Source organism: Martes martes (genome assembly GCF_963455335.1).
Source record: "Martes martes genome assembly, chromosome: 18".
Classification (NCBI taxonomy): domain Eukaryota; kingdom Metazoa; phylum Chordata; class Mammalia; order Carnivora; family Mustelidae; genus Martes; species Martes martes.
The window spans coordinates 9,833,574-9,858,107 of NC_137906.1; the positions used below are offsets into that span (position 1 = coordinate 9,833,574).

General features: G+C 50.5%; 1 protein-coding gene across 2 annotated transcripts in view; it reads left to right on the forward strand.

Moving 5' to 3' along the window:
* The window catches only part of SMURF1 (SMAD specific E3 ubiquitin protein ligase 1), a 105,607-nt gene that overhangs the window by 75,580 nt on the left and 5,493 nt on the right, over window positions 1-24,534 (forward strand). For both annotated transcript variants that reach the window (XM_080829708.1, XM_080829709.1), the window contains exons 3-16: window positions 1,138-1,246; window positions 2,733-2,866; window positions 3,023-3,088; window positions 4,321-4,396; window positions 6,102-6,343; window positions 7,052-7,136; window positions 8,746-8,892; window positions 9,647-9,845; window positions 11,845-11,948; window positions 18,225-18,339; window positions 19,553-19,731; window positions 21,150-21,287; window positions 22,064-22,184; window positions 23,040-23,241. In XM_080829708.1, the coding sequence (XP_080685834.1) occupies window positions 1,138-1,246; window positions 2,733-2,866; window positions 3,023-3,088; window positions 4,321-4,396; window positions 6,102-6,343; window positions 7,052-7,136; window positions 8,746-8,892; window positions 9,647-9,845; window positions 11,845-11,948; window positions 18,225-18,339; window positions 19,553-19,731; window positions 21,150-21,287; window positions 22,064-22,184; window positions 23,040-23,241 (1,917 nt within the window). The remainder of the gene's footprint in view (window positions 1-1,137; window positions 1,247-2,732; window positions 2,867-3,022; window positions 3,089-4,320; window positions 4,397-6,101; window positions 6,344-7,051; window positions 7,137-8,745; window positions 8,893-9,646; window positions 9,846-11,844; window positions 11,949-18,224; window positions 18,340-19,552; window positions 19,732-21,149; window positions 21,288-22,063; window positions 22,185-23,039; window positions 23,242-24,534) is intronic.

The window sequence follows — 24,534 nt, forward strand, 5'->3', positions numbered from 1 at the left end:
CGCACCCTGTTTTCTGTCTTTCCACCCATCAGTACATTGCTTTCTGCTGGATGAAGTGTTCTCAGCTCAAATACACACGAGACATTTGTTCTATAAAATAGCTGGGTTTGAGTCAAATTGTTAGTCAAATTTTAGAAATTAAATCACATTTTGAAAGCCTCATGATGAAAGGAAGTATTTTTAAAAAAAAGTAAAAGTGCAAAAGATAGAATGGTGATCCTTTTCTGCAGGAAGAAATTACCCCTTAACTTAAAAAAATTCAATAGAGTAGGTGCCTGTAAGCATGAAATTTTTCACTCTGATTCTCACAAGAGTGCTGCTCAACTCTTAAATGGTATTATTCACACTTTAAACTTAGGCTTACAGGTTTTATTTAAGTAGCTGGGAAGCCCGGGAGTAGTGGCCCCCATCCAGGTGTATCTTTTTTTTTTTTTTTTAAGGATTTTATTTATTTGGCAGAGAGAGGTCACAAGTAGGCGGAGAGGCAGGCAGAGAGAGAGGGGGAAGCAGGCTCCCTGCCAAGCAGAGAGCCCGATGCGGGGCTCGATCCCAGGACCCTGGGATCATGACCTGAGCTGAAGGCAGAGGCTTAACCCACTGAGCCACCCAGGCGCCCCCCAGGTGTATCTTTAAAGCCCCAGCCTGTGCCACCTCTCAGATCGTGTAAATCCGTGTGATTGACACGCCAGCCTTTAGGAACCTTCCTGATTAAGACTTGGTGAACACTTGTATCCATAGATAAACTAGACAAAGATCAGTAAACAAGATTTCTAGGTTATTTTTTAGAGAGTTTAAATATAATTAATTACAGACCCCTTTTCTTCCAGCTAATTAGCCCGCTTAGTGATCATCAGAAATGAAATTTTGAATTTAAACCTTTTTTTTTTTTTTTTAATCGTTTTCTAGCCTCTAAAAATCTGAGAGTGCTGTCATACTGAGTTGCCTTTCTTAGGACGCCAACTAGCAAGAACTTATTTTGTTCATCAAACTAACCCTAAATTAGAGAGTAAAATGCAGCAGGGTAATCTTCATCAAATTAGATGATCTTGAAGCTCTCTGTAGCCTGTCAGACCGTGTTCTGTGTCCCGTGGATGGATCTGTAGTCTCATCTAGGTGTGGCTGTCCCCTCTCCTCTAGGACTCCCCGACCCCTTTGCAAAGATTGTGGTGGACGGATCTGGGCAGTGCCACTCAACGGACACTGTGAAAAACACGTTGGACCCCAAATGGAACCAGCACTACGATCTGTGAGTCAAATATTGTATAAGCCGTTTGGGGAGCCCCAGGAAAGTAGGTATCTAGCTTTTAAGAGAAGCATTTAATAATAAAGATAAAAATGATTTACGAATTTCTTACTGATAACGAAAGTGGATGGCCAAGTGGATACATACTGCCTAATTTTAGAATCCATATACCTGGAAGTTCTTGTGTTTGACATGTTCATGGATTTTTATGGTTTGCTTCCATAACTGTGGTTTTCAAACTTTTCTGTCTCCTGGCCATGCTAACAGGAAAAATGGGGCCATAGTTCAGGTCCTCTGTATGCTGTTCTTTTTTGTTTTTTATCTTTTCCAGTGAAACTCTAAACCTGGGTGTAGAGCTTTACTTTATTTTTTTTTCCCTTAAGATTTTATTTATTTATTTGAAAGAGAATGAGAGAGATCATGAGCAGGGGAGAGGGGTAGAGGGAGATGCAGTCTCCCTCTGAGCAGGGAGCCTGGTGCGAGACTTGATTCCTGGACCCTGGGATCATGACCTGAGCTGAAGGCAGACATTATTAATTAATTAATGCATTACTTTGGGGGCATCTGACTGGCTCAGTCGGTAGAGCATGGAACTCGGGATTGTGAGTTCGAGCCCCACGCTGGGTGTAGAGATTATTTACAAATAAAGTCTTTTAAAAAATGCATTATTACACATATTTATTATGCAAACATGTTATGTATATTTCCATCTTTTAAAATCCCACTTCTTAGTACAAGTAGATTTTCTACAAGAGAAAATATCGTTTGGTATGGTTGAATGTCTCTCAGCCTATGCAACCATCAGAGAATTTCTTACCTTCGTTCCTAAGATGGACTGCACTTTGAAAACCACTGTTTTATATCCACCTCTGTTGTCATGTCCCTGCTGAGAATATTTCATCAAAGGAATGTGGAGTGATTCTTAGTTTTGTATGATACGGGTTGCACGGAGTTTGGGTGGGATGTTTAGTAACTGGATTCCAAGACTCATTGCACTTACACTCAAGAATCCCAAGTGACTTGGAGAGTGGTGGTCACTCCTTGTCCTGAAAGCTGCCCTCTGTGGTTGATTTGCACAGGCAGTAGCTGGGGTGTAATATCTGCGTTAGGGCTCTGTAGTGTGCCTCGGGTGGATCTTTGGGTCTCTAAGGCCCCTTGGTGCAAACTGGTATTCTGCAGTGAAGCCTTATTGGTGGGAATTTATGAATCCTGCGGTTGTCCTTCGGAGCTGTGCAAATATAGCGATCTCAGTCCTCAGATTATCGTCACGATGTAGTTATGTCCATTTGCTTCTTCTGTAACTGGCTGGAGGCCTCTTCCCAGACCATTGAAGTGAGTCGATACATATTTATTGAGTGCCCGTTAGATGTGGACCAGAGGGCCCTCATCGTGTTAAAGGGACTCTTGTATGAACAAGTCAATCAGATGAGATCTCAGTGGGCTATCCTAACTCAGAAAGACAATTAAACAGGAGTTTGCACGTTTTCAGGTATGTCGGGAAAACGGATTCTATAACCATCAGCGTGTGGAACCACAAGAAAATCCACAAGAAGCAGGGGGCTGGCTTTCTGGGCTGCGTGCGGCTGCTCTCCAACGCCATCAGCCGATTAAAAGATACCGGATGTAAGAACCAAATGCTTTTCTGCCTCTCCATACAACCGAAGAAGGCTTATGAGGCATCTTTTTTTTTTTTTTCTTTTGAATACTGAAATACACAATTCCTGCCTTCCTCCCTAGTTAACATTTCCCTGGGTTAAGTTTTGAATTGTTTGTTTGCAGACCAGCGTTTGGATCTATGCAAACTAAATCCCTCAGATACTGATGCAGTTCGTGGCCAAATAGTGGGTAAGAACTTTCTCATCTGTATAAAGAGATGCTTTTACAGACTTTCACATTCGGCGCTTCCTCACCGAGAAAGCACACGCAGGCACTGACAGTGGTGACAGATGTCAAAGGACAGGCCACATCCGGGGCCATCTTTTCAGCACGAGAAACGTTCATCTTGTGTGGTTTTCTTATTTTATCTAATTCCCTTCATCCCGTCATCCCAAGTTGAGTACCATGACTAGGCTCCAAAAAGATATCAGGTTAGAATTTCAAATATCATTTGAAGCACCTCATTCATGGACGATTAATTTGTCAATGTCTCTTCCAAGGGCACATGATAAGAAAGGTGGCCACACATGCGAGGGCCGAGAACTGGTTAATTCAGGAAGACCTACTGTGTGTGTGTACAAAGCAAGGATGACTTCGGAAGACGTCCACGTAATAGGGATTTTATAGAGTTAGGACTGAAGTATGGAGGAGGGAGAAAAATGAGATATGCTAAAGTTACAAGTGTTGACGAGAGGTGTCCCGTTGGAAGCGCTTTCCCTGTCACGTGGCTTGTTCTGTTATCTACCTCATTTTATTAGCGTTTTAGGGTAATTCCCACGTGGACTGTATGCATTGCAAGGAGTTGGAGAACCAGCAGTTCAGCAGCATAGCCGAGTGAGTTAGGACCCCAAATCTTTCGGGCGCTGTCTTTGAAGAGACTTGACTCAAAATAAATGAACAGTGGGTTACGCATCCTGAAAACTGTCATAATGAGAAAGTTCTCACTTAATGCTTTTCCGTTTGTGATTTCTTTTTCTCCGTGGAGTGGTGTGCCAGGGGGAAAAACGAATACCTAGAAGCAACGTTATACGTGTCTTTGTTGTTCACAGTAGGGATAGAGGATAAATAATTTAAATTCACCTAGACTTCGCAGATACTGGAAGCGCTCTCTGTCCTCATTAAAGATCTTCCTTAAAAATGAGGTAACTTAGAGGAAGCGACTATTGTGAATCTGTTATCTTTTATGGGGCGGGTGAAAACGCAGCACCCCCTTCTCCGCATTTCCCAGGACTGTTCCAAGCAGCTCGCGGAGTCAGTGCTTCATACTGGAGAGCCTGGCAGTAGATACGTTTCTGTGTGTACACGTGCCTCGCTTTGTTTAGTAATAGCGTACGGAAGTTACACATTCGCAGTGGCTCACTGTGTGACAGTTGTATGAAATGCCGCTGGTTTCTAACGCAACACGTTCTTTTCTGTTTTAGTCAGTTTACAGACACGAGACAGGATAGGCACCGGAGGCTCTGTGGTGGACTGCAGGGGACTGTTAGAGAACGAAGGGTACGTATCCCCGTGGCCGTGCCCGCTCACATCTCTGCTGCCCTGGGCTCTCTCGGTCCCTGAAAGTAGCCTTCACACCTGGGTGCTGAATGCATGGCACGCAGGAAAGGACTTTGGGTTACAGACCGGGTCTGGTTTCCCTGTTTATAAAGGAAGCCGTACAGATGAGTGGGGCCGTGCCCGCATGATTCCTCGGGACCCAATTCAAAGAGGTTTTCACTGGTCGAAGATGGGAGTTTGAGCATCAGTAAGAAATATAACTACAACAGATGGGAACACATCAAATATATTAAAAATTCTCAACATGACACTGAGCAAAAAAAAGCTGTGAAACACTTGAAAAAAAAACAACAACAGAACTTTAAAAACTCTTTGGTCACTGTCACAATTTTGTGATGCCCAGTGCCTTCACGGAGCTGGGCAGCAATCATTAATAGTTGCTAAAATACCACGAAAAGAGAGGTAATCTGACATTAACGCAGCTCTTGGAAATCCAGTCAGAGGAATGAGCCGCCCCGCCCTGCGGGAAGACACTGAGCAGCGTCCAGAGGGGGCGCTCTGTAGAGTGTGGGGGACCACTCCGTCTTGGACAGCTGTATCACAAGAGGAAGAGAATCTACAAATTAATAACAAAAGAGATTTAAGAGCCCTAACTACTAAATGCAGTGGCGGGACCTCTGTTAGATCCTGATTAATGAGCCCACTGACTGGAGAAATTTGGACACTGGTGTTTGATGATATTAAAAAAAATCAATGCCCTTTTATTCATTTGTGATCTTGGAAGAAGTCCTTATCTTCTCGAGATTATATGCTGAAATATTTAAGGATGAAACGGAAACACGCTGGGATTAGTTTCAGGATATCTAGCGGACAGGAGAGAGTAGAGGAGTAGCTGGGAGCTGGCCGTTGTCGCAGCTGGATGATGAGTTCGGGGGGCTGGCGGGGGTGGGCTGTGGAGGCAGTCTCTCAATTTGTGCATGTTTGAAAGTTTTCAGTGTAAGATGCTTCTAAAAACTACTTGTGAGGGGAATAGCCTATTAAGGTGAATTGTCTTCAGAGTTGTTTAGGAGGTAGAGACGTATGCTCGAGAGTACTTTAAGTCAGTGCAGTGCTTTACATAACCGCGAGTTCTATTATACAGTAAAGTCACGAGGGAAATGGGGTATTTGGATTTGATTTTAAAGCCAGAAAAATGAAATCTCATTCCACGAGCTCCTTAGAGCGCAAAGTTGGGTTTCTCAGTCCTTCAGCTCTCCCGGCGCCCACATCCTGCACGTGGCCTCGGTCGTGCTTCCCACGGGGCTCCCTTGGCTGCTTATGGCTCACGAAGAAGTCTGTCTGTCTATTTATTTATTTAAAAGATTTTATTTATTTATTTGACAGAGACCACAAGTAGGCAGAGAGGCAGGCACGGTGTTGGGGGGAAGGAGGCTCCCCGCTGAGCAGAGAGCCCGATGCGGGGCTCGATCCCAGGACCCTGGGACCATGACCTGAGCCAAAGGCAGAGGCTCCAACCCACAGAGCCACCCAGGCGCCCGAAGTCTGTCTGTTTCAACAGGACAGAACGAATTCCCTACAGCTGGGTGCTGGGGGGTCTCTCTGTGGAGGGAAAGCCCAGTAACAGGTGTGGGGGCTCCACGGTCAGTTTTTAGGCGCTTGTCTCGGGCCGGGGGCCCCATGCGCGCTGTGCCGCTCTCCTTTCCAGAACCGTGTATGAAGACTCGGGGCCCGGGAGGCCACTCAGCTGCTTCATGGAGGAGCCGGCCCCTTACACAGACAGCACCGCTGCTGCTGCGGGGGGAGGGGACTGCAGGTTCGTGGAGTCCCCGAGTCAAGATCAGAGACTCCAGGCGCAGCGACTCCGAAATCCCGAGGTCCGGGGGTCTCTCCAGACGCCTCAGAACCGACCCCACGGCCACCAGTCACCAGAACTGCCCGAAGGCTATGGTGAGAGAATCCGCCCCGCCATCCCCCTTAGTAGCTGCCGTGGCTCCTTTTGTTGTGACTCTAGTCCGTGCCCTCACTGCCCATGCTGGCAGAGCCGGGCCATACGACGGCTGTGTCAGAATAAAGACAAGTAAAAAAGGTGGTGATAAATCGTGAATGTGTCAGCAACTGCTCTACTCTCCCAGTTTAGCAATCGTGTGAACATTTTAGGCAAATGAAGACCAAAAAAAACCCCACAAAAAACGCAAGATGATGCGTGGGCTGGATGGGTACGTGTAGCACACAGTGGCGTGAGTGTGGGAAGGCCTGCGCTGGGTATGAGGGAAAGGGCGCATCTGACCGCCCCAGAGCGGAGAACCCAGGGAAGGAGGAATGTAATGGAGACGTGCAGATAGTAGCAGACGTGAGAGTGGCCGGAGGTGACTGGGCTCAGGCGGAGGGCAATGCCAAGGTGGCTATGTGTCCTGTGCTTCGTGGGCTGCGGCCGGGGAAGGGGAGCACCGCTTCGGCAGGTGGGAGTGGGGTGAGCCGCCCAGACAGTACACGCAGGGCTTGTGACACGAGCAGGGCTGGCGGAAGCTCACCGCTGCCCTGTGTCTCTGTGATTCAGAAGAAAACCAAGAGGAGGCTTAGGCTCTGTGCCATGAAGATGCTTTGACTACTGTCCTTGGAATTGACCCTAACTGCCTCCTCTGGTTTCTCGTGCAGAACAAAGAACAACGGTGCAGGGCCAAGTTTACTTTTTGCACACACAGACTGGAGTCAGCACGTGGCACGACCCCAGGATACCAAGGTGGGTTTTCTAGAATGGGCACGGTCAGAGCCCTTTCTCCAGTAGTTTCGGGGGGACTCCCCCCGTCTCCCCACCGGCCCTCTGCTGGATGATAGCACCCCTTGGGCTGGAAGAAGTGTGGCAGCGCTGAGAGGAGGACTCACAGGGTTTGGACGCAGGTGCTCTGGGGTGGAGTCCCAGCTCTGTTGCCCCCTTCAGACTCCTCTGGGTAACCGGGTCGCTGCTCTTGTCACACAAGTGGGTCCCTGAGAGAGCAAGATCTTGAAATCAGATCACGTAACTGGAAAGACCCTCGCCCCTAGATGAGATCAAATGTGCTCTTGCTTGAAAATCCAATGAGCCCTTCAAGGCGTGTTGCTGTCATTTTCAACGAAGAATAAGCAACGGATGAAAGATAGGATGTCCGGGGTTTGCTTCAAATAATTGGGGCTGGGGCGGGGTGGGGGTTAGCGAGTAGCGGCGTGTTTGAAACAGGTGGATGATGAGTTGGTAATGGTCGGAGTGGGTTATTCGTTAATGGTCTCTCTCTACTGTTGTATGGGGTGAAAATTTTCCATAAGAAAACGTTACAGAGGAAATACAAAGACTCTATTACCCTTTCTCTCTTCTACTTTACTGTCCCTATTGCCTCAGTCCCTTGGGGACCATTCCTGGGGGAGATGAAGCTTTTCTATACGAATTCCTTCTACAAGGCCATACATCCGAGCCCAGGTCAGAGAGACCCCCACCCTTCCCCCATCCCATAATGGAGTTAAGTTTCTTTTTTTTTTTTTCCTTTGTTTTGCTTTCCTTTTCGAAATTTGTTTTGTTTTGTTTGAGAATAGCATTACTACCTAATAACATTTTTAGTAATGCTCGTTTCCTTTTGATTCATCATTCGTTTCTTCTGAGAACAAGTTTCCTGTTGCTGACTTTCTGAGTCTCTGTTGAATTTAAGATTCAGGATCTATAATTAGAATGGATATATTACCTGCAAATGAATGCGGTGTCCCTTTAGGAGCCACTGTACTAATTAGACAAGCGACCTGGTCAGTGATGTTGTGCCCCACCGTGGCTGGACTGTATTGCAGTCACTCACCACGGGGCTAGGATCAGAAAGTCTTGCAGAACAGAGCCCACTTTAAAGCCTGAGAATGCCGCTTCCGGGCACACCTGCTTAGAACTGAGAGATTTCGAAGGCATGTTAATATGTCCCCTTGAGCTTTAAACTTGGGCTTCTGGGAGCTCTTCAGTGGAGACACCTCTGTGACCTTGGAGCGTTTAATTTAGCTTGTAAATTCAGAGAGTTTTCTGCCAGCAGTCAGCTACTTCCTGCTACTTGGCCCTCTTAAGTGTAAGAAATGCTGTTCCCCGGGTGGACCAGGTTCCCCATCACGGCTACAGGCTCTGAGGGCTCCGTTTTTGTGTCTCGGGTGTCGCTGCCACTGGCAGCACACAGGCCTGGACTCGGTGGGAGTTTGGCGTAAGTAGCAACATGACTGCCCCTTTTAGTGGGACGGAGCCACGGCCGTGTCGATCGGGGTCTCCTGTGGCACCTCTCGCTCAAGTTTCGGTCTTCCGCCTCCACACACAGATGGACAAACCTCTCTGTTATCTTCCATTTTGGTAGAGACCTTAACAGTGTGAATTGTGATGAACTTGGACCACTGCCACCAGGTTGGGAAGTCCGAAGTACGGTTTCGGGGAGAATATATTTTGTAGATCATAATAACCGAACAACCCAGTTTACAGACCCAAGATTACATCACATCATGAAGTAAGACTTTTCATAAAATCTTTGTTGACTTCTTACATTTATAATTTAATGTTTTCTACTACCAATTCTCTTACCTACTGCGATGTTAGTGGAGAGTAAGCGTAAGTAAAATACAATAAATGGTTGTAGACAAGCGCATGATTCAGACTCTCAGGTGAGCTGCGAGCTGTATTGTGGCCACCTTTCCTTGCCGGCAGCCTCAATAAAACTCACCGAGAGGGCAGTCTGTACTCAGTACAGCTCCGTTCTCGAAGCTTCCACTCGCGGCTCTCCGAGGGTGTGCGTGGCCCTTCGAACGAGGGACAGCGAAAGGAAGCTTCTCCTTAGTGCTCACTCGTCACCACCTGGAAGGGCTGCTGCAGCCTGAAATGCTCCTCGTCGGAGCCTCTTCCCGTGCCCGTCCTTCCCGGACAGCTTGGAACTGGGAGTTACCTTGGATCCCATGTTCAGGGTCCCGGGTTTGTCGTGTCCTCCGGAACGTTTACGAGCCCGTGTAGCTCTTCTCGTTGACAGCCGCCCTTGGGGGCAAAACCTGGACAAGACAAATGCCACCCCATCCCTCTCCTAGTCCTAGTCCTTGATTTTACTGGAATTTTACGAGTGGGCTTAGAAATCACATGGTTATGTTAGCAGAGAGAACATTTTTTCTCGAAGTTCTGTGTAATGACTCCCGGTTGCTCGGTGCGGGGGGCATTGCTTACGGCTCCCTTGGCCTCCACTTGTGGAGTGACATTGATGCTTTGTTCTTCTCAAGTCACCAGTGCCAGCTAAAGGAGCCCAGCCAGCCGCTGCCATTGCCTAGCGAGGGCTCCGTGGAAGACGAGGAGCTTCCCGCCCAGAGATACGAAAGAGATTTAGTCCAGAAGCTGAAGGTCCTCAGACACGAGCTTTCACTGCAGCAACCCCAGGCGGGTCACTGCCGCATCGAAGTATCCAGAGAAGAAATATTTGAGGTATGGGATTCAGTGCGGCCGGCAGTGAGGCATAGACTGTTCGACCCTGTAAACAGACAGTGAGTTCTTCTTTCTCTTTGGTGTTTCAGGTCTTGATTTTTTTTTTTTAAGATTTTATTTATTTGAGAGAGAGAGAGACAGAGATAGAGCAGAAGTAGGGAAGAGAGAGGGAAGCGGGCTCTCCGCTGAGCAGGGAGCCCCACGTGGGGCTCGATCCCAGGACCCTGGGATCATGACCCGAGCTGAAGGCAGACGCTTCCCCCGCTGAGCCCCCCACAGGCACCCCTTCAGGTCCCGATTTTGTTACTCAGCGAATTGCAGGGCTTTTTCAGGGCCAGTGGCCACAGAGACACAGACTGTTTTCTCCTTTGGTAAGAGTTAAATAGCTCAAGAGCTTCTGAAGTGAAAATAAAGAGGTTTATGTGGAAACCAGTGCTAAGTATTACAGTCAGTGCTCTCACGTGCTCTGCGCTGGTGACATATTCCCGCAGTCGGCACGGTTTCTTCAGAACCAGTCATCCCTTCTGCTGCCTTGCGCGGAGTTTCACCCAATGGCTTCGCCTCCCCAGAGAAGCTTAGTGGCCAGGTGGCCACCATATTTTTAACATGTTTTCTGGAAACGGGACGATGAGGTGGTTCCTGAAAAGGGTTCTGTCCTTCATGCAGCTCTCTGGGGGGGAGGTCAAGGCCACTGAACAGGCGGGACCCTCTTGCAGACGGGACCCTTTTCTCAAGGAAGGTGATCGGAAGGTCAACTCTCAGCGATGTGCGGGCCCTAGCCTGCCAGCCAGGGGAATCACAGGCAGAAGCGATCAGAGGAAAGTGGATAAGAGCTGAACTCCGATCCGCCCTCCGGGCTGCAGCGGCTGGGCGGGGGGGGGGGGGGGGGGGGGGGCACAGAGGGCGAGGTCCGGGGCCGTAGGGAGCCCAGTGGCGTCTTCGGGGTGATGGGCACTGAGGAAGTGCCCGGGGCCAGGCTCGACGCCCATCACAGCCAGTGGTGGGCGAATGGACGGATCGGCCAGAATGGCCATTGAGCCGTCGTAAATGGTTGCCGGGGAGAGAAAAGCGCCGAGTTACTGACATGTTGCTGCCAGCGCACGTCCACTCAGCATCCTCTTTCCCTCTTGGGATGTTGAAGCTTGAATTACATTAAATTTAAAGCATGAAAAGATTCTCAAGTGCCTTATCATTGAAAATATCTACATTTAGCTAGTTCCACCCAAAATACTGAATCTGGGGGAAGGCTGGCCTGGCCACCTGTTCTCTGTGTTTTGGGTAAGCTACTGTGCATGTCTTACTTAAACCTTTTTTTTTTTTTTTTTGACTCTGGAAATCCTGTGATTCTTCACCTCACATATAAAAACAGGCTCAGAATTCATTTACTGTTCAGATTTTCTAGGGACGTCTTCATTTTGGTTAAAATACATAAGTTGGGGCACCTGGGTGGCTCAGTTGGTTAAGTGTCTGCCTTCGGCTCAGGTCATGATGCCAGGGTCCTGGGATTGAGTCCTGCGTTGGGCTCCCTGCTCTGCGGGGAGTCAGCTTCTCCCTCTGCTGCTCTCCCTACTTGTGCTCTCTCTCTCTCTCTCTCTGTGTCAAATGAATAAATCAAATCTTTCTCAAAAATATGTAAGTTGTTCTTAGTAGGGCCACGTTAAAATTAATTTGGAGAACGTGGGCTCTAGTGAGGATGTATGTTTGCTCTTAAGCCTTCAGTAGTTGTGCTGAAAATGGGGGTGTGTGTGTCCTTCTGGTGTGGTGTCACCAGGCGCAGGCTGGCTTGTTCCTGAGGGAGACTCAGGGAGATCAGGCGACAGGAGCCACTGCACATGGGACACCAGAGACACCAAATCAACACTCTGAATGGAAACCAGCTCAGACTTGGATTTAAATGCATGTGCACCCTGACTGGGGCTCTGTCACCGACAACCTGTCACCTTCTGTAACTGTAAATACCACCTGTTCTTCTCTCTGACACTGTCATTTTGCCTAGCAGGAGTCTTACCGCCAGATCATGAAGATGCGGCCAAAGGATCTGAAGAAGCGGCTGATGGTGAAGTTCCGGGGAGAGGAAGGACTGGATTATGGCGGAGTGGCGAGGTGAGGAGCTGGGGCGGCCCCGCTTGCCCCTGCGCGGGGCTCAGCGCCCCCGGGACGGGAGGTTTTTCAGGGGCACTTGTCCTAGGGCAGTCAGGACCCCTGCGTGGCCTTCAGCGCTCCTGGGATCGAGGCTGTGTCACAGCCACCAGAACGCACATCTCCTTTGCCCTGAATTTACTTCTTGGAAAGAGAGATTTCAGCTTTTCAGCCCCCCCTCCCCACCCCTACGTCATCCGGGAGCTTCCAAACCTGAAACACGAGGGACATGCTTTTGAAACCAGTCCGGGAGCGAGGCAGTTAGGCTTGCTTTTCCCAGGAGAGGGCTGTGGGGCACTGGTGTCAGAGGAACTCTGCAGGGTGATGCGATGGTCAGAACCATTCGTGCCAGTGATCTTAAAAATAGAAGAATGAAAAGCTGCTATTTCCCATCCTACGTCTTTACACCTTTGAGACAACTGCCTTTTTTGCGCTTTTAACTCTCTCTCCTGCTGGGTAATTTTATGTCACTAAACTGGCCGAGTTCAGACATTCGCGACGTGTGGTCCCAGATGCAGACGGGCTGGGTAATGCCGGTGCTGAAGGCCCAGTTTAACACTCACTTCCTGGTTTGTGCTGTCGTCATTTGGAGATCTTCTCATTGTCTTTGTAACTCAAAATAATGTGTTTTCTTCCTTTTTTAAAAAAAAAAGATTTTATTTGACACAGAGCACAAGTTGTGGGAGCAGCAGGTGGGGATAGAGGGAAAAAGCAGGCTCCCCACTGAGCAGGGAGCCCGATGCGGGACTCGATCCCAGGACCCTGGGATCATAACCTGAGCCAAAGGCAGAGGCTTAACTGACTGAGCCTCCAGGCTTCCCCAAGAAAATAATTTTCATTCAGAGCTTTGAAGGCATCGCTGTCCTATCTTTCAGCACCCATTGTCACTGATGACAATCTGATTTTAGTCCCTCCTTCACCAGAAGTAATTTAGGCCCATCCAGGACCGCCCATCATCCAGAGTGTACTGCTTTTTTCTGTTTTTCTCCCCCCTTCCCGTCCTTACCTCCTGCTGCCACGTCATCCACCGTCATCACTCCCTTCTCCTCTTCCGTTTGTTGCACTCGTCCGGCAAAACCTTGACTCTGAACAATCCCGTCCTGGGGCTGCCGAGCCTCTGCTGAGCCGGGGGGTGGGTGGCCGGAGGACGATGCCATCCACACCGCTGGCCTCTCCCCACCTTGGGGACACCAGACCTTTGCCGGACACTGTATCCCCTTCCTGTCCGTGCTTTAAGGAGGCACTAAAGGCCAACAGAGCAAAGAAGAAAGAAAAACAAGGACTTCCAGGAGCAACTGCTCCTCCGTCGGTCACTGACCCCTTCTCTATTCTTGGAGCAGAGCCCCTCGCAAGGGTGGTGCCCGTTCCCGGCGCCGCCTCCACATCTCTCGCTTCCTCTCCACACCCCCACCCTCCCTCCCCGGCACACCCTTCTGCCCTCTGAAGCCCCTTGTGTCAGGGTCTCCCCTGGCCTGCATCTCCGCAAGACCCCGCGATGCCTCCACGGCCTTCACCTCCCCTGGTCTGTCAGCAGCACCTGGTGGTGTCGGTCACTCCCTGTCCTCAAAGCTCTTTTTCCACTGGGTTCTGGGACACCTCTCTCTCTCTCTCTCTCTCCGTCTCTCCCTCTCTCTCCATTTGCCTCCTGGCAGTCCCCTGTCGGTCCTCACCCTGGAGCATGGGCAGCCCCCGGCTTGGTCCTGGGGTCGCCCGAGTGTGCCCCGGGTTCTGTCTCTGCGCCCGTACCCCACTGCTCAGTCCCCTCAGCACCGCACCTGTTTGCCTTGGGCTCTTCTTAGGGATTTGTAAAGGCTCCTGAGCCTAGTGGTCCCCGATCTCTGATGGCCCCTCATACTAGCTTCTTGTTTCTCCTTCCTTGGTGCCCAGCCTGCCCCCAGCCACTCCCTGGTCACCTCCCAGAGCCCACCCACCTATAGTCAGTCCTCGGCAAAGAACCCAGCCCAGACCACCCGTGGCCCCTCTGGCTCCCCGGCTCCCCGCTCGGGCTCCTGTCCTCACTCCTGAACGCGTGGTGGCTGCTCCCCTTGCGCCCTGCGTCTCACCCTCCTGCACAGGCCACGCCAGCCTTCTGGAGGCTCTGCCAGTCCTCCCCTGGCCCCAGGCTCCCAGCCAACCCCCCCAGGTGCCCCCAGGCCTGCCCCACGGCCTCCCCCCTCCGGCCGCTGTGCTCTCTCCATGGCCTGCCTCAGGCCTTTGCCTAGAGTGTCCTGAGGTGTCACATAGCTTGTTCCCTCCGTTCTCTGGGGTCTGCTCACAGGGTAACACCCCCCCCCCATCAGAGTCCTTCCCCAGCCCCGAGATCCCCGTGTCCCCCGGCCTGTGCGGCCTGTGTGCTCGGGGGCTGTTCAGTTCTCGACGGGTCCGCCGGAGCCGCGGCTTTTTCCTGCTCGCGGTTTCCTCTCCTCCCTTTCCTTGCTCCGCTCTTGCTGACGGGCCCCTCACTCCGCGCTGGACTCTCCTCACGCGGGCAGAAGTGGTGGCTCGGAATGGTCTAGTTATTTTTACCTGCTCATCTCTGAGTCGAACATTCTATTGCCGTAAACTTGACACACAACGTGACCTTCGTTTCCGGCGTGCGGCTCGGTGTTCCGTGAACACTTGGGCTCTGCTCACAAGTGTGGCCGCCACCTGTCACTGTACGGCGAGCGCTCCCCACGCTCCTGACTGTGACCCGAGGCTGCGCCTCTCCTCCCCGTGATGGCCTCATTCCCTCGCCTCCCACCCCTTTCACCCATTTTGTGCCCCACCCCTGGCCCCTCATCTCCGGTAACCATGCATCCGTTCCCCGTCTTTACGGGTCTGATTCTGCTTTGTTCCTTTGCTGTATTTTTTGGATTCCACATGTAAGTGAAATCACAAGGTATTTGTGTCTGTCTGACTGAGTTCACTCAGCATCAGACCCTCTGGGTCCGTCCGTGTGGTCGCGAGATCCCATCCTTTTTTCGGATTCACATCCCCTCGTGTACGTACATCACAGCGTTCCCCGTTCGTCTGCCCGCGGGCACTGAGGTTGCTCCTATATCTTGGCTATTGTAAATAAGCAGAGGAGCGCGTAAGACTTTGAATTAGTGTCTTCATTTTCTTTGGGTAAATACCCAGTGGTGGAATTACTAGATCACACGGTGTTCCTATCTTTAATTTTTGGAGGAACCTCTGTACTGTTGTCCCCAGCGGCACTGTCTGGCACGTTTTTATTTTTTTATGGTATCGTAACATACTCATTTATGGATTCCAGGGTAACAAAATATAAAATGAGAAAATTCACTTCTAATCTGCCATCTGTGACGGAGTCCTCACAGGACTGACTCTTCAAGAACACCCCTATAATGCGTGCTCTTGTGAGGACTGTGTTTACCCGTTACCCATTAATGTCGAGACTCTACCCCGTACTAGGCGCTAGGGCTACACCCCTCCCAAGTCCCCATCTAAAGGCGTTCTCAATCTCATGAGGTACAGACATTAATGAAAGAATTACACAAGTAATTCGAAAACCCCAGCTCTGGTAGAGGCTACCAAAGAGGTCATGCTCCTGTGAAGATGTGTCTTGGGAAGTCGGGACAGGACGTCACGTGCTCCCCGCTTAGGGCAGATTCTCAGCCCTACAGCAGCTACCCCAAGAGAAATTATGTTCTGATCCGCATTATAAGTGGCTTCATTTGGTTTCTGGGTAGAGCTGGGATTTTTTTTTTCAGGAGCCAAAAGAAAAGACATTGAAAAGCAAGGAGTCAACGATCTGCCCTTTGGCCCTGGATGGAATCAGCCCTCCACCTTCTTCCCCACTGCCTGTCTCTCCCTCCTCCCATCCTCTTGCCAAGTCCGACTGGGAGAAAGGCCGCAGAAAGGCATGCATTCGCCTGGCATGAGCTCACATTGGCACCAGCTCTCCAGGGGAAACATTTTTCCTTTCAAGACCATCCCAAGGTTCTTCTTGAACTTGATCTTGATTCTAGAAACCATCTTTCTTTTGGCAGTGTAACTTCTGTTTGCCCTTGATAACACAAATTCTGTCTCCAGCTAAGAGGATTAGGCTTTCTGTCCTCCTCCATAGCGGAGAATCTTCCTAGTGACACGTTCATATCTGCCCCAACAATTTAAATCAGACTACTTGCATTTTCTCTTATTTCCTTTATAGTCTCAGAAATTCAGGGTCCTGAACTGTTCCAACCTACCGTCGTCGTTCCTTTGCGTGGCTGGTACTACATATTCCCAGGCACACATGTGAATAGCTTGGTTTTGTGTGCTAGGAGTCCTCTTCCTTCCGCGTATCCAGTTTTTATCAAGTCTCCCACACGGAGAGCCCCCCTTGGTTGACACGGTGCTCCAGTGGGAAGAGCTGTGAGCCCTGGCTTTCCTGCCTCTAGTTGGGTCTTGCATTATTTCACCCCTCAGATCCTTCCTCATGTCTGTAGGGGATCAGATCTATCTCAGAGAGCTTTAGAGAGATTTAAATCCCACATTTGTGTGCCTGCATTCATTATCTGGTTGATGAGAATCAGTCTACACTTAACTTCCCCAGTGTGTGGTTCTGAACCATTTCCTGTACTGTTAAGAAACCATTTTGCCTGTATAGTTCGTTAGCTCTCTGCTTACCACTTCCTTAACATACCTAATACGCCTCCCTACCTCCGTGCGTGACTCGGTCAGAATGTTTGCTTGTATTTTAATCACTTCCTGTCTAGACAGTTGCGGGTCCTTGGCTTTGGAAAATGACTCTTCTCAAACCCAAACTCTGAAACTTGGGGATGAATCCAGGTCTTGTAGTTGGAGAATTCTGCCTTTCTAGTAAAGAATTTTGTAACATTTGGAGTCTCACTGCTTCTAGCACTTCCTTTCTGTTCTTTTGAGTTTGATACGTAATTTTGTTGGGGTCTGATTCTTTTTTGTGTACTCTCCCAGTTTTCTTGAAGAATTTGCACGTGTGCTTATCCTTTCATAATCTTTCTCAATTCTCTGCCTTTTCTATTTGACAGAGTAAGAAATTCCAGAATAAAACTTGGGTCTGTTTATCTTAATGAAATTTATTCATTTGAGAGGAGTTTTGAATAAAGAAGAAAAGGGTCTTTGTAAGAAGTGGCACAGGTGCTTGGGTACGGTTTTCCCCGTATTTTCCCCAGATTCCTCCGGATTCTACTGAGAGTGCTTGTTTTGTTTGTTTCTGATTTGGGGCTTTTTTCTAATGAAATGATTGGAATATATAGGAATTCTGCAAGTAATTTATTCTTAAATATCCCAGATTTTAGAACTCGTAGAATTAATCTCATTGAGTATTAAGCTTATTTTTTAAATTATAAAAGCAGTAAATGTTGGGGTGCCTGGGTGGCTCAGTCGGCTAAACGTCTGACTCTTGATCTTGGCTCAGGTCATGATCTCAGGGTCTGGAGATCAAGCCCTGTGTCAGGCTCCATGCTGGGCGTGGAGCCTGCTTAGGATTCTCTCTCTCCCTCTGTCCCTTCCCCGCTCATGAGTGCACATGCTCTCTCAAAAAAGTAAAATAAATGTTTATAGCAAAAGATAAGAATTCAGCAAGACAGAAGATTACGAAGGGCAAAAGTCCTTCTTAATCCATCTCCCCAGACTGTGAAATATCTTCTCCTCGCTTAAGTGTTGATAACATGTTAAAGTTGGAAATTGAAGAACTTTGTAGAAAGAAGCAAAAGAAGACTGCAAATGCCCCAGAATGTTACTTCTCAAGTTAACTACGGCCAGCCTGTCAGTGTAAATCGTACTCCTCTTTCTCCTCGCTCTGTGTAGACAGCTTTCCTGTTTTGTGTGTATGTGCGCGCGTGCGCACTCTTTTTTAACTAAAACTAGGAACCCGGTCCTTCTTACGGTACTTTTGTCTGTTACTACCACAGCATGAGCACCATCACCCGAGATGTGTGTCTCTGCACAGTAGCAGAGAGAATCTTAGCTGAGGTGCAGGAAAGCTGACCAGGTAGGTGTTGAGAGGACTGCCCTGGGGAGGCGGTCCTGACTCGGATCCAACGCGGGTCATCCTCAGCTTCCGACCTGTGCGGGGTCAGGGCCAGAAAAGCCATCATCTCTCATTCGGCCAGAAGCAAGTTGTTCCTTCCCAGTCTGTGCTGGGTCCCTTCTCTCAGAGTAGGGTATCCCCCACCAGTGGGGCCTTCCAGGGCATAGGGAACCCGTCCTTCTGGTAAGACCGAAGACTGGACGTTCTCGCACCTATAAAATGCCTTTCCCTGTTCTTGTTCCTAGGGAGTGGCTTTACTTACTGTGCCATGAAATGTTGAATCCGTATTACGGACTCTTCCAATATTCTACGGACAACATTTACATGTTGCAAATCAACCCAGATTCCTCAATCAACCCCGTAAGTATTCATGAACAAAGAAGGGGCAAATTGGAACATTTTTTAAAATGGATTTCCAGGTTTGGTCTCTATCCTTGGTCTGTTCTGGACTTGCTTAGAGTCTGTGGTAAATAGACAGCGAAAGGCCGAGTGGGAACCGGATTAAGGAGAATGATTTCTCTCCTGTGTGTTTCGTGCCTGGGATCACGGGGTATGTTAATTTCAAAGACAGCAAGAGTGAAACTGAACTGCTCGGACTACTCAAAGCCCCTTATGGCCAGTTGAGGGAACTGAGGTAGGAGGATTTGCTGATCGTGTCATTCTGAGGCCTGGGCTATGAAGTCTATCTTCTCCCAGTCAAAATTAGAATTTTCCATAATTGGCCTTTTTGGCCACAAGTTGCGGACACTCTCAGCGGCTTGTTTGAGAGGAAGACGTGAGCGCGGAGTGAGTGACCGGCCTGAGGTGGGGCGGCCGGCGTGTGGAGGCCTCTCCCCGTGGGGCTGTGTCCCGTGGCCACTGCTGCCGAACCCACAGCCCCGAGGCAGTCTGGGACCAGCTCTACTCTACAAACATTCAGATATGACAGAGCCTAAATGGAAATGAGGTTTTGATGAATTCTGATTATAATTCCAACTGAAAGCAGAGATGTGTGCTTCCCCGTAAAAACCAGAAGAGCTCCAGTTCTAGAATGCTTCACGTGCAGAGAATTTTCCCTTATGTTCTTTTTCATTTTGTCTTCCTTCTTCGGATTTTTTTCTCTTCTGCTTTCTCCAGGGACTCGGGAGGGCTCGCCCTCTGCTCTCTTTCCAGTAGCACAGTGGGAAGGAGGAGGGGGGCCCGGCTTCCCCAGGCGCCCTGCACTTAGGAGGGCCTGTGCGTGGTTTGATTCTGCCGTTGTCGTGTTGAAATTCTTAATTTTTGAGTAAGGGGTTCTGCATTTTCCTTCTACACCGAGTGCCACAAATGATGTCGCAATCCTGAGGAGGTGTTTGAACTAAGGGCCTTTCAAATGCTCAGATGATCTCTACAAAAGACGTGCTCTGGGTTTTGACTATCTAACCAGCCTTCTTTTCTCTGTCGGTGAGCACAGCCCGTGAGTAACCGAGTCCGTGTTCGGTCGTGATGGGACGGTTCGTTCTCCGGAGAAGCTTGGAGAAAGCCCAAAGCTCGAGGTTCCCACTTTGGCCGGGCCTTTTTCTGATGACTTCGTGTTCTCTGGTGCCTCCTACAGGACCATCTATCTTATTTCCATTTTGTGGGCCGGATCATGGGTCTCGCTGTGTTCCACGGTCACTACATCAACGGGGGCTTCACGGTTCCCTTCTATAAGCAGCTCCTGGGGAAGCCCATCCAGCTCTCGGATTTGGAGTCGGTGGATCCAGAATTACATAAGAGCTTAGTGTGGATTCTGTAAGTACAGCCTTGCCGTTCGGACAGTGGCGAATTCGTGCACAGCCACCGTCTCGTACGCCAGATACATTCGTTCTGTGTGTGTGTGTGTGTGTGTGTGTGTGTGTGTGTGTGTGTATGTGTGCGTGCGTGTGATTGTTTTTGAGGGGTGGGTGTGAAGTTAGAGAAAGAAAATGCTGTTTCACAACCAGATGCATAAAATAGATTGAATAAGAAATACTCAGTTGATTTAACATTCTTCATGATGTTTGGCCAGTTTCACTTCATAGACTAATTTCTTTTGTTGTCTTGTCAAATTCTTTTTTTTTTTTTTAAAGATTTTATTTATTTGACAGAGAGAGAGAGATCACAAGTAGGCAGAGAGGCAGGCAGAGAGAGAGGGGAGTAAGCAGGCTCCCCGCTGAGCAGGGAGCCCGATGCGGGACTCGATCCCAGGACCCTGAGATCATGACCTGAGCCAAAGGCAGAGGCTTAACCCACTGAGCCACCCAGACACCCCTGTCTCCTCAAATTCTTGAGGATCACACATATTAGTCCCCGGGCCTGACAGATGGGCAGGTGGTTTGCTTTTGACTCTTTTAAGGGGGATGGAAAGTCAAAAACAAAATTAGTTTCGAAGTACCTTATGTCAAAGTATTTGATACAAGAAAAAGATCAAGAAAAATTCCATTTAGTCACCTTTGTTCTAGAAGTCTCCTAAAACGCTCTTGAAAGCAGTTGACCCCGATCCATGGGGACACGGTCCTTGGGAGGGAGCCGAGTCCACAGGAGCAAGAGGTCCAGCCTCTGGCAGGGGGAGGACGCGCCGAGGAGCTGAACTCAGTTGTGTCCTGCGCTCTGTGGGCCCCACTTTGTGCGTCCCCACTGGGAACGGGCAGTCTGCGAGGAGCAGGGCCTCCAGCCCACGGGAGAGCTTTCACTCTGTGTTGCCAGAAGTGTGGCAGGGGCAGGAGTCCGTTTGAACTCTCTCAAGTGCTACTCTGTGTGAGTGGCTGCTTTAAAGGGGGGGACGGTCTCGTGTAGGTGCGTGTCCCTGCAGGTGGCTTTTCCTTGGACTCCGCTCTTTGTGAATCCCTCCTTTCTGTTCGGAGACTCAGGTGACAAAGCAATCAGGTCACCATGTCTTGTAAAATCACAGAATGGTAGAGCTGCCGTCACCTTCCTGCGAAGGGGGAAGCCGAGAGTCAGGGGCACACGGACGTGGAGCTGGGGTCCCCCAGCTCGTCCCAGTACCCGCACCCCTGCGCTGGCACAGGCTCTGTGTCTGCCCGCGGCTCCCGTCTTCTCCCTGCTACAGCTCTGGGGTGGCAGGCGGTCGGTTCTGTCTGTCTGTCCCCTGGGTCGTCCCCACTCGTGTTCTGTTCTCTGCTGTGCTGTGGCAAAGGTCTGACCTCTGTCTTCTGTCCTAACTCCGACAGAGAGAACGATATCACCCCGGTGCTGGACCACACCTTCTGCGTGGAACACAATGCCTTCGGGAGGATTCTCCAGCATGAACTGAAACCCAACGGCCGAAACGTTCCTGTCACAGAGGAGAACAAGAAAGAATATGTCCGGTAATGTTCCAGGGCATGGTGGCCACCGGTGGGGCATCCGGGTGCCCAGGACCGTCCCGGGCACAGCTAGGAGGTCACAGCTCCTTCACTGTTAGAGGCTTCCCTGTCCCCATCAGCACATGTGGCCAGAATCACAGTAGTTGAACCCTCGGCTTCTGCAGTGCGGGCTCTTCATTGGAGGAGCCCCAATGCCACCAGGCCTGACCTGTTGAAGGGGCAGTAATGAACCCCCCAAATCCCAAGTGGCAGAAGGGATTGCAAATGGCCTCCCGATTCTGGGTGTGAAGGTGGTGAGCGTAGGAGAGAAGTGGAGCCTGGAAGTTTCCTTGAGTTCAGTCTCGAGGAAGTCTGCTCTATCGTGGCCCCACCTCTGATGGCAAAGAAATGACGAGTTGCTGACACTAGAAATCTGGAAGCCTGTGGGCACGTCAGAGTGCTTGGGGGGCCTGACTGGTGCGTGGCTCTCATGGCGTCCCCGAATCTTACTTTCAAATCTACTTTTAAACGATGGCACTTGCTGTAACAAGTCAGGTCAATTCCGACTGCTATTTTTAGTAAAGCATCGGAATGTGTCCAGGCCTGGGCTGACTTATTTTTAACCCGGTCCTACCAGCTGCTGGGGGGTTCATGCCCCCTTCCCCAAACACCACCACCCAGGGGAGGCCTGGCGGCGGGGTGTGAGGTTCAGCAGATGATGGCCGGACCTGCTACGGAGGGAAGAGTGTTCTCGTGCACCGTCTGGTGTCGCCGCCAACTTCCGGGAATTTGTCTTTCAGGTTGTACGTAAATTGGAGGTTCATGAGGGGGATCGAAGCCCAGTTCTTAGCTCTCCAGAAGGGATTTAATGAACTCATTCCTCAACACTTACTAAAGCCTTTTGACCAGAAGGAACTGGAGGTGGGTGCTTACTGGGCTGAGCCAAGTCCACAGTCAAGGTCGTGAGCGTGATCTGTATTTTCTTGTTTCACATGTGGCAACGGAGTGAGGCTCACCTGTTCCCCAGCAGGGCCGGGGTTCTCGGGGCCCCAGAATAACAGGGCTAGAGTGAGTGTCTGTCTGCTTGGCAGCAGCCAGTCCAGATCCTTCTCTGGACGTCGTGCCGGGTGTTGTGCGGCTTATCTTATTTTTCAGAATCTCTGTCAGTGGAGGTTCCTAACCCCCTCCTGTGTAGTTGCCTCGCATCGAGGAAGTTACCTCGCATATAACCAGGTTCCCCCAGCACATCAGCTTTCTGCTTTTGTTCTGACTATTATTAGACTCGGAACAAAGTGTTACTGTCTCCCCTAATCACGCTTCACGTGTGCGCGAACAACAGCGGTTCCGCCTCTGATGCCAAATGGCTCAGGACTACGGAATCCTTCTGTCTTTCTGTCCCCCGGTGAGGCACCTCCCACCCCGGGCGGACACACGTCCGCGTGGTCCTTCCGCTCCAGCCGTCGACCTCTGCTGGTCCCAGGCCCCGGGCTCCCTGGGGTTACAGCTGGTTCTTCCGTACTGACTCCTCGCCGCCGTGGTGCAGCACGGAGCTGCGGTTGTGAGAAAGCCCGACGGGGGGGGGGGGGGGGTCTGAAAGCGGCCCACCGTGGCAGCATCGGGCGCGCCGCCGCTCTCCCTGCCTGTCCAAGTCCGGGGCTCGTGTACTCAGACGCGGTGCGTTTCCTCCTCGCACGTCCTGGGAGCTGGAGCGGGGGCGTGGGTCATGACCCCGGTTTGCGCGTTCGAGGACTAACCTGCTGCCGACCGCCCTCCCAGCTGATCATCGGCGGCCTGGATAAAATCGACGTGAGCGACTGGAAGTCCAACACGCGGCTGAAGCACTGCGGGGCCGACAGCAACATCGTCCGGTGGTTCTGGCAGGCCGTGGAGACCTTCGACGAGGAGAGGAGGGCCAGGCTCCTGCAGTTTGTGACGGGGTCCACCCGGGTCCCTCTCCAAGGCTTCAAGGCTTTGCAAGGTGACTGACGTGGAGGCGGGGCTCCTGGCCCCAAGCATCTCCCCCAGGCGCGCCCCCTGCCAGGCCATGCCAGGATTCTAGAAACGTCTGCTAGGGATGGGTGTGGCCGGTGTTCCCTCAGAACAACTGCCTAGCATTGTGGAGGGGCTGCCCTACCCCCCCAGGGGCCGTAGAGACCCTCTTTCCTGCATAAAAGGTGGCGGGCTCTGGTGGCTCTTCTATCCGCTGGCTTTCGGGGCTCCAGGCTGTGTGATCCTCTGCCCAAGAAAATACCTGTAACATGTAGGAGAGAATGTCAGCAAAGCCCAGTGTCCTGCCAAACCCGCCTTTCCCAGCATCCCTGCGGGCCACGGGCTCGGGGAGGAGGGGGGTGTGGGGGGCAGTCTGCAGCCGGGGGCCGGCCAGCCGGGTGCTTGCTTGAAGCGGGGTCGGGCGAGACCTGAGCGAGGAAGGGCCCAGTGGAACCGGTGCCTCGCCTTCCCCTACAGAACTGGTTGAGAGGGAGGGTAGGAAGAGCAGCGAGCCTTTGAGGAAAGAGACCAGAGTTTGAAACGTGCACCGTGGATTCATTTCTGAGTCTCTGATAGTGGTTCTCTCAATGCAGGCCTGAGCGTGGGGGAGAGAGGCCTGGCCTGAGTAGCAGGAGGTGGGCGTCTCTGGCTCCTGTGTGGGTCATTAACGCCAGGGGTCCTCCCTGGGACTCGGTTTTGTTCTCTGTGCAAAGGCACTGCCCGATAGGCTCCACTGTTCAGTTTGGGTATCCGTCCTGCCTCTCATCCCTTCCGACGGTGATTAAAAAAAAAAAAAATTGACATCTAGATTTTTGATAACCCTGAGAGCCAGAAAGAAAAAGTTACGGCATAATTGTATATTTAGACTTAGTACATAGAATTTTGCATATTAACAGTGACAGCAGATACAGTTCACGTATAGAATATTCCGGGTAGAGACGTCTCCGTATTTCAGGGACTTCTCTGAGTGACAGAAGTTCCTTCCATCCCCTTGGGCTTTCGGCCCAGGTGTCTGTGTCCTTTTCTCTTCCCGTCGAACCTCTACCTGGGGAGATTTTGTGACCCTGTGTCTTGCTTTTATTATAACTCTGCTCCCTCTGCCAGTAGTGGACCTGCTGGCTAAAAATTTCTCTTCAAAAAAAAGAAAAAAGTATCACTGGTAGTTTAAGGACTTTACCTTCAGATACCCCCACTTGAGTGGGTTTGTGGCCGGGGCACAGGAGAGTTCTCACCAGTCTTTGCTCTTGCCCTGTGATTTTTCTAGAATTCTGGTATAGGCCCC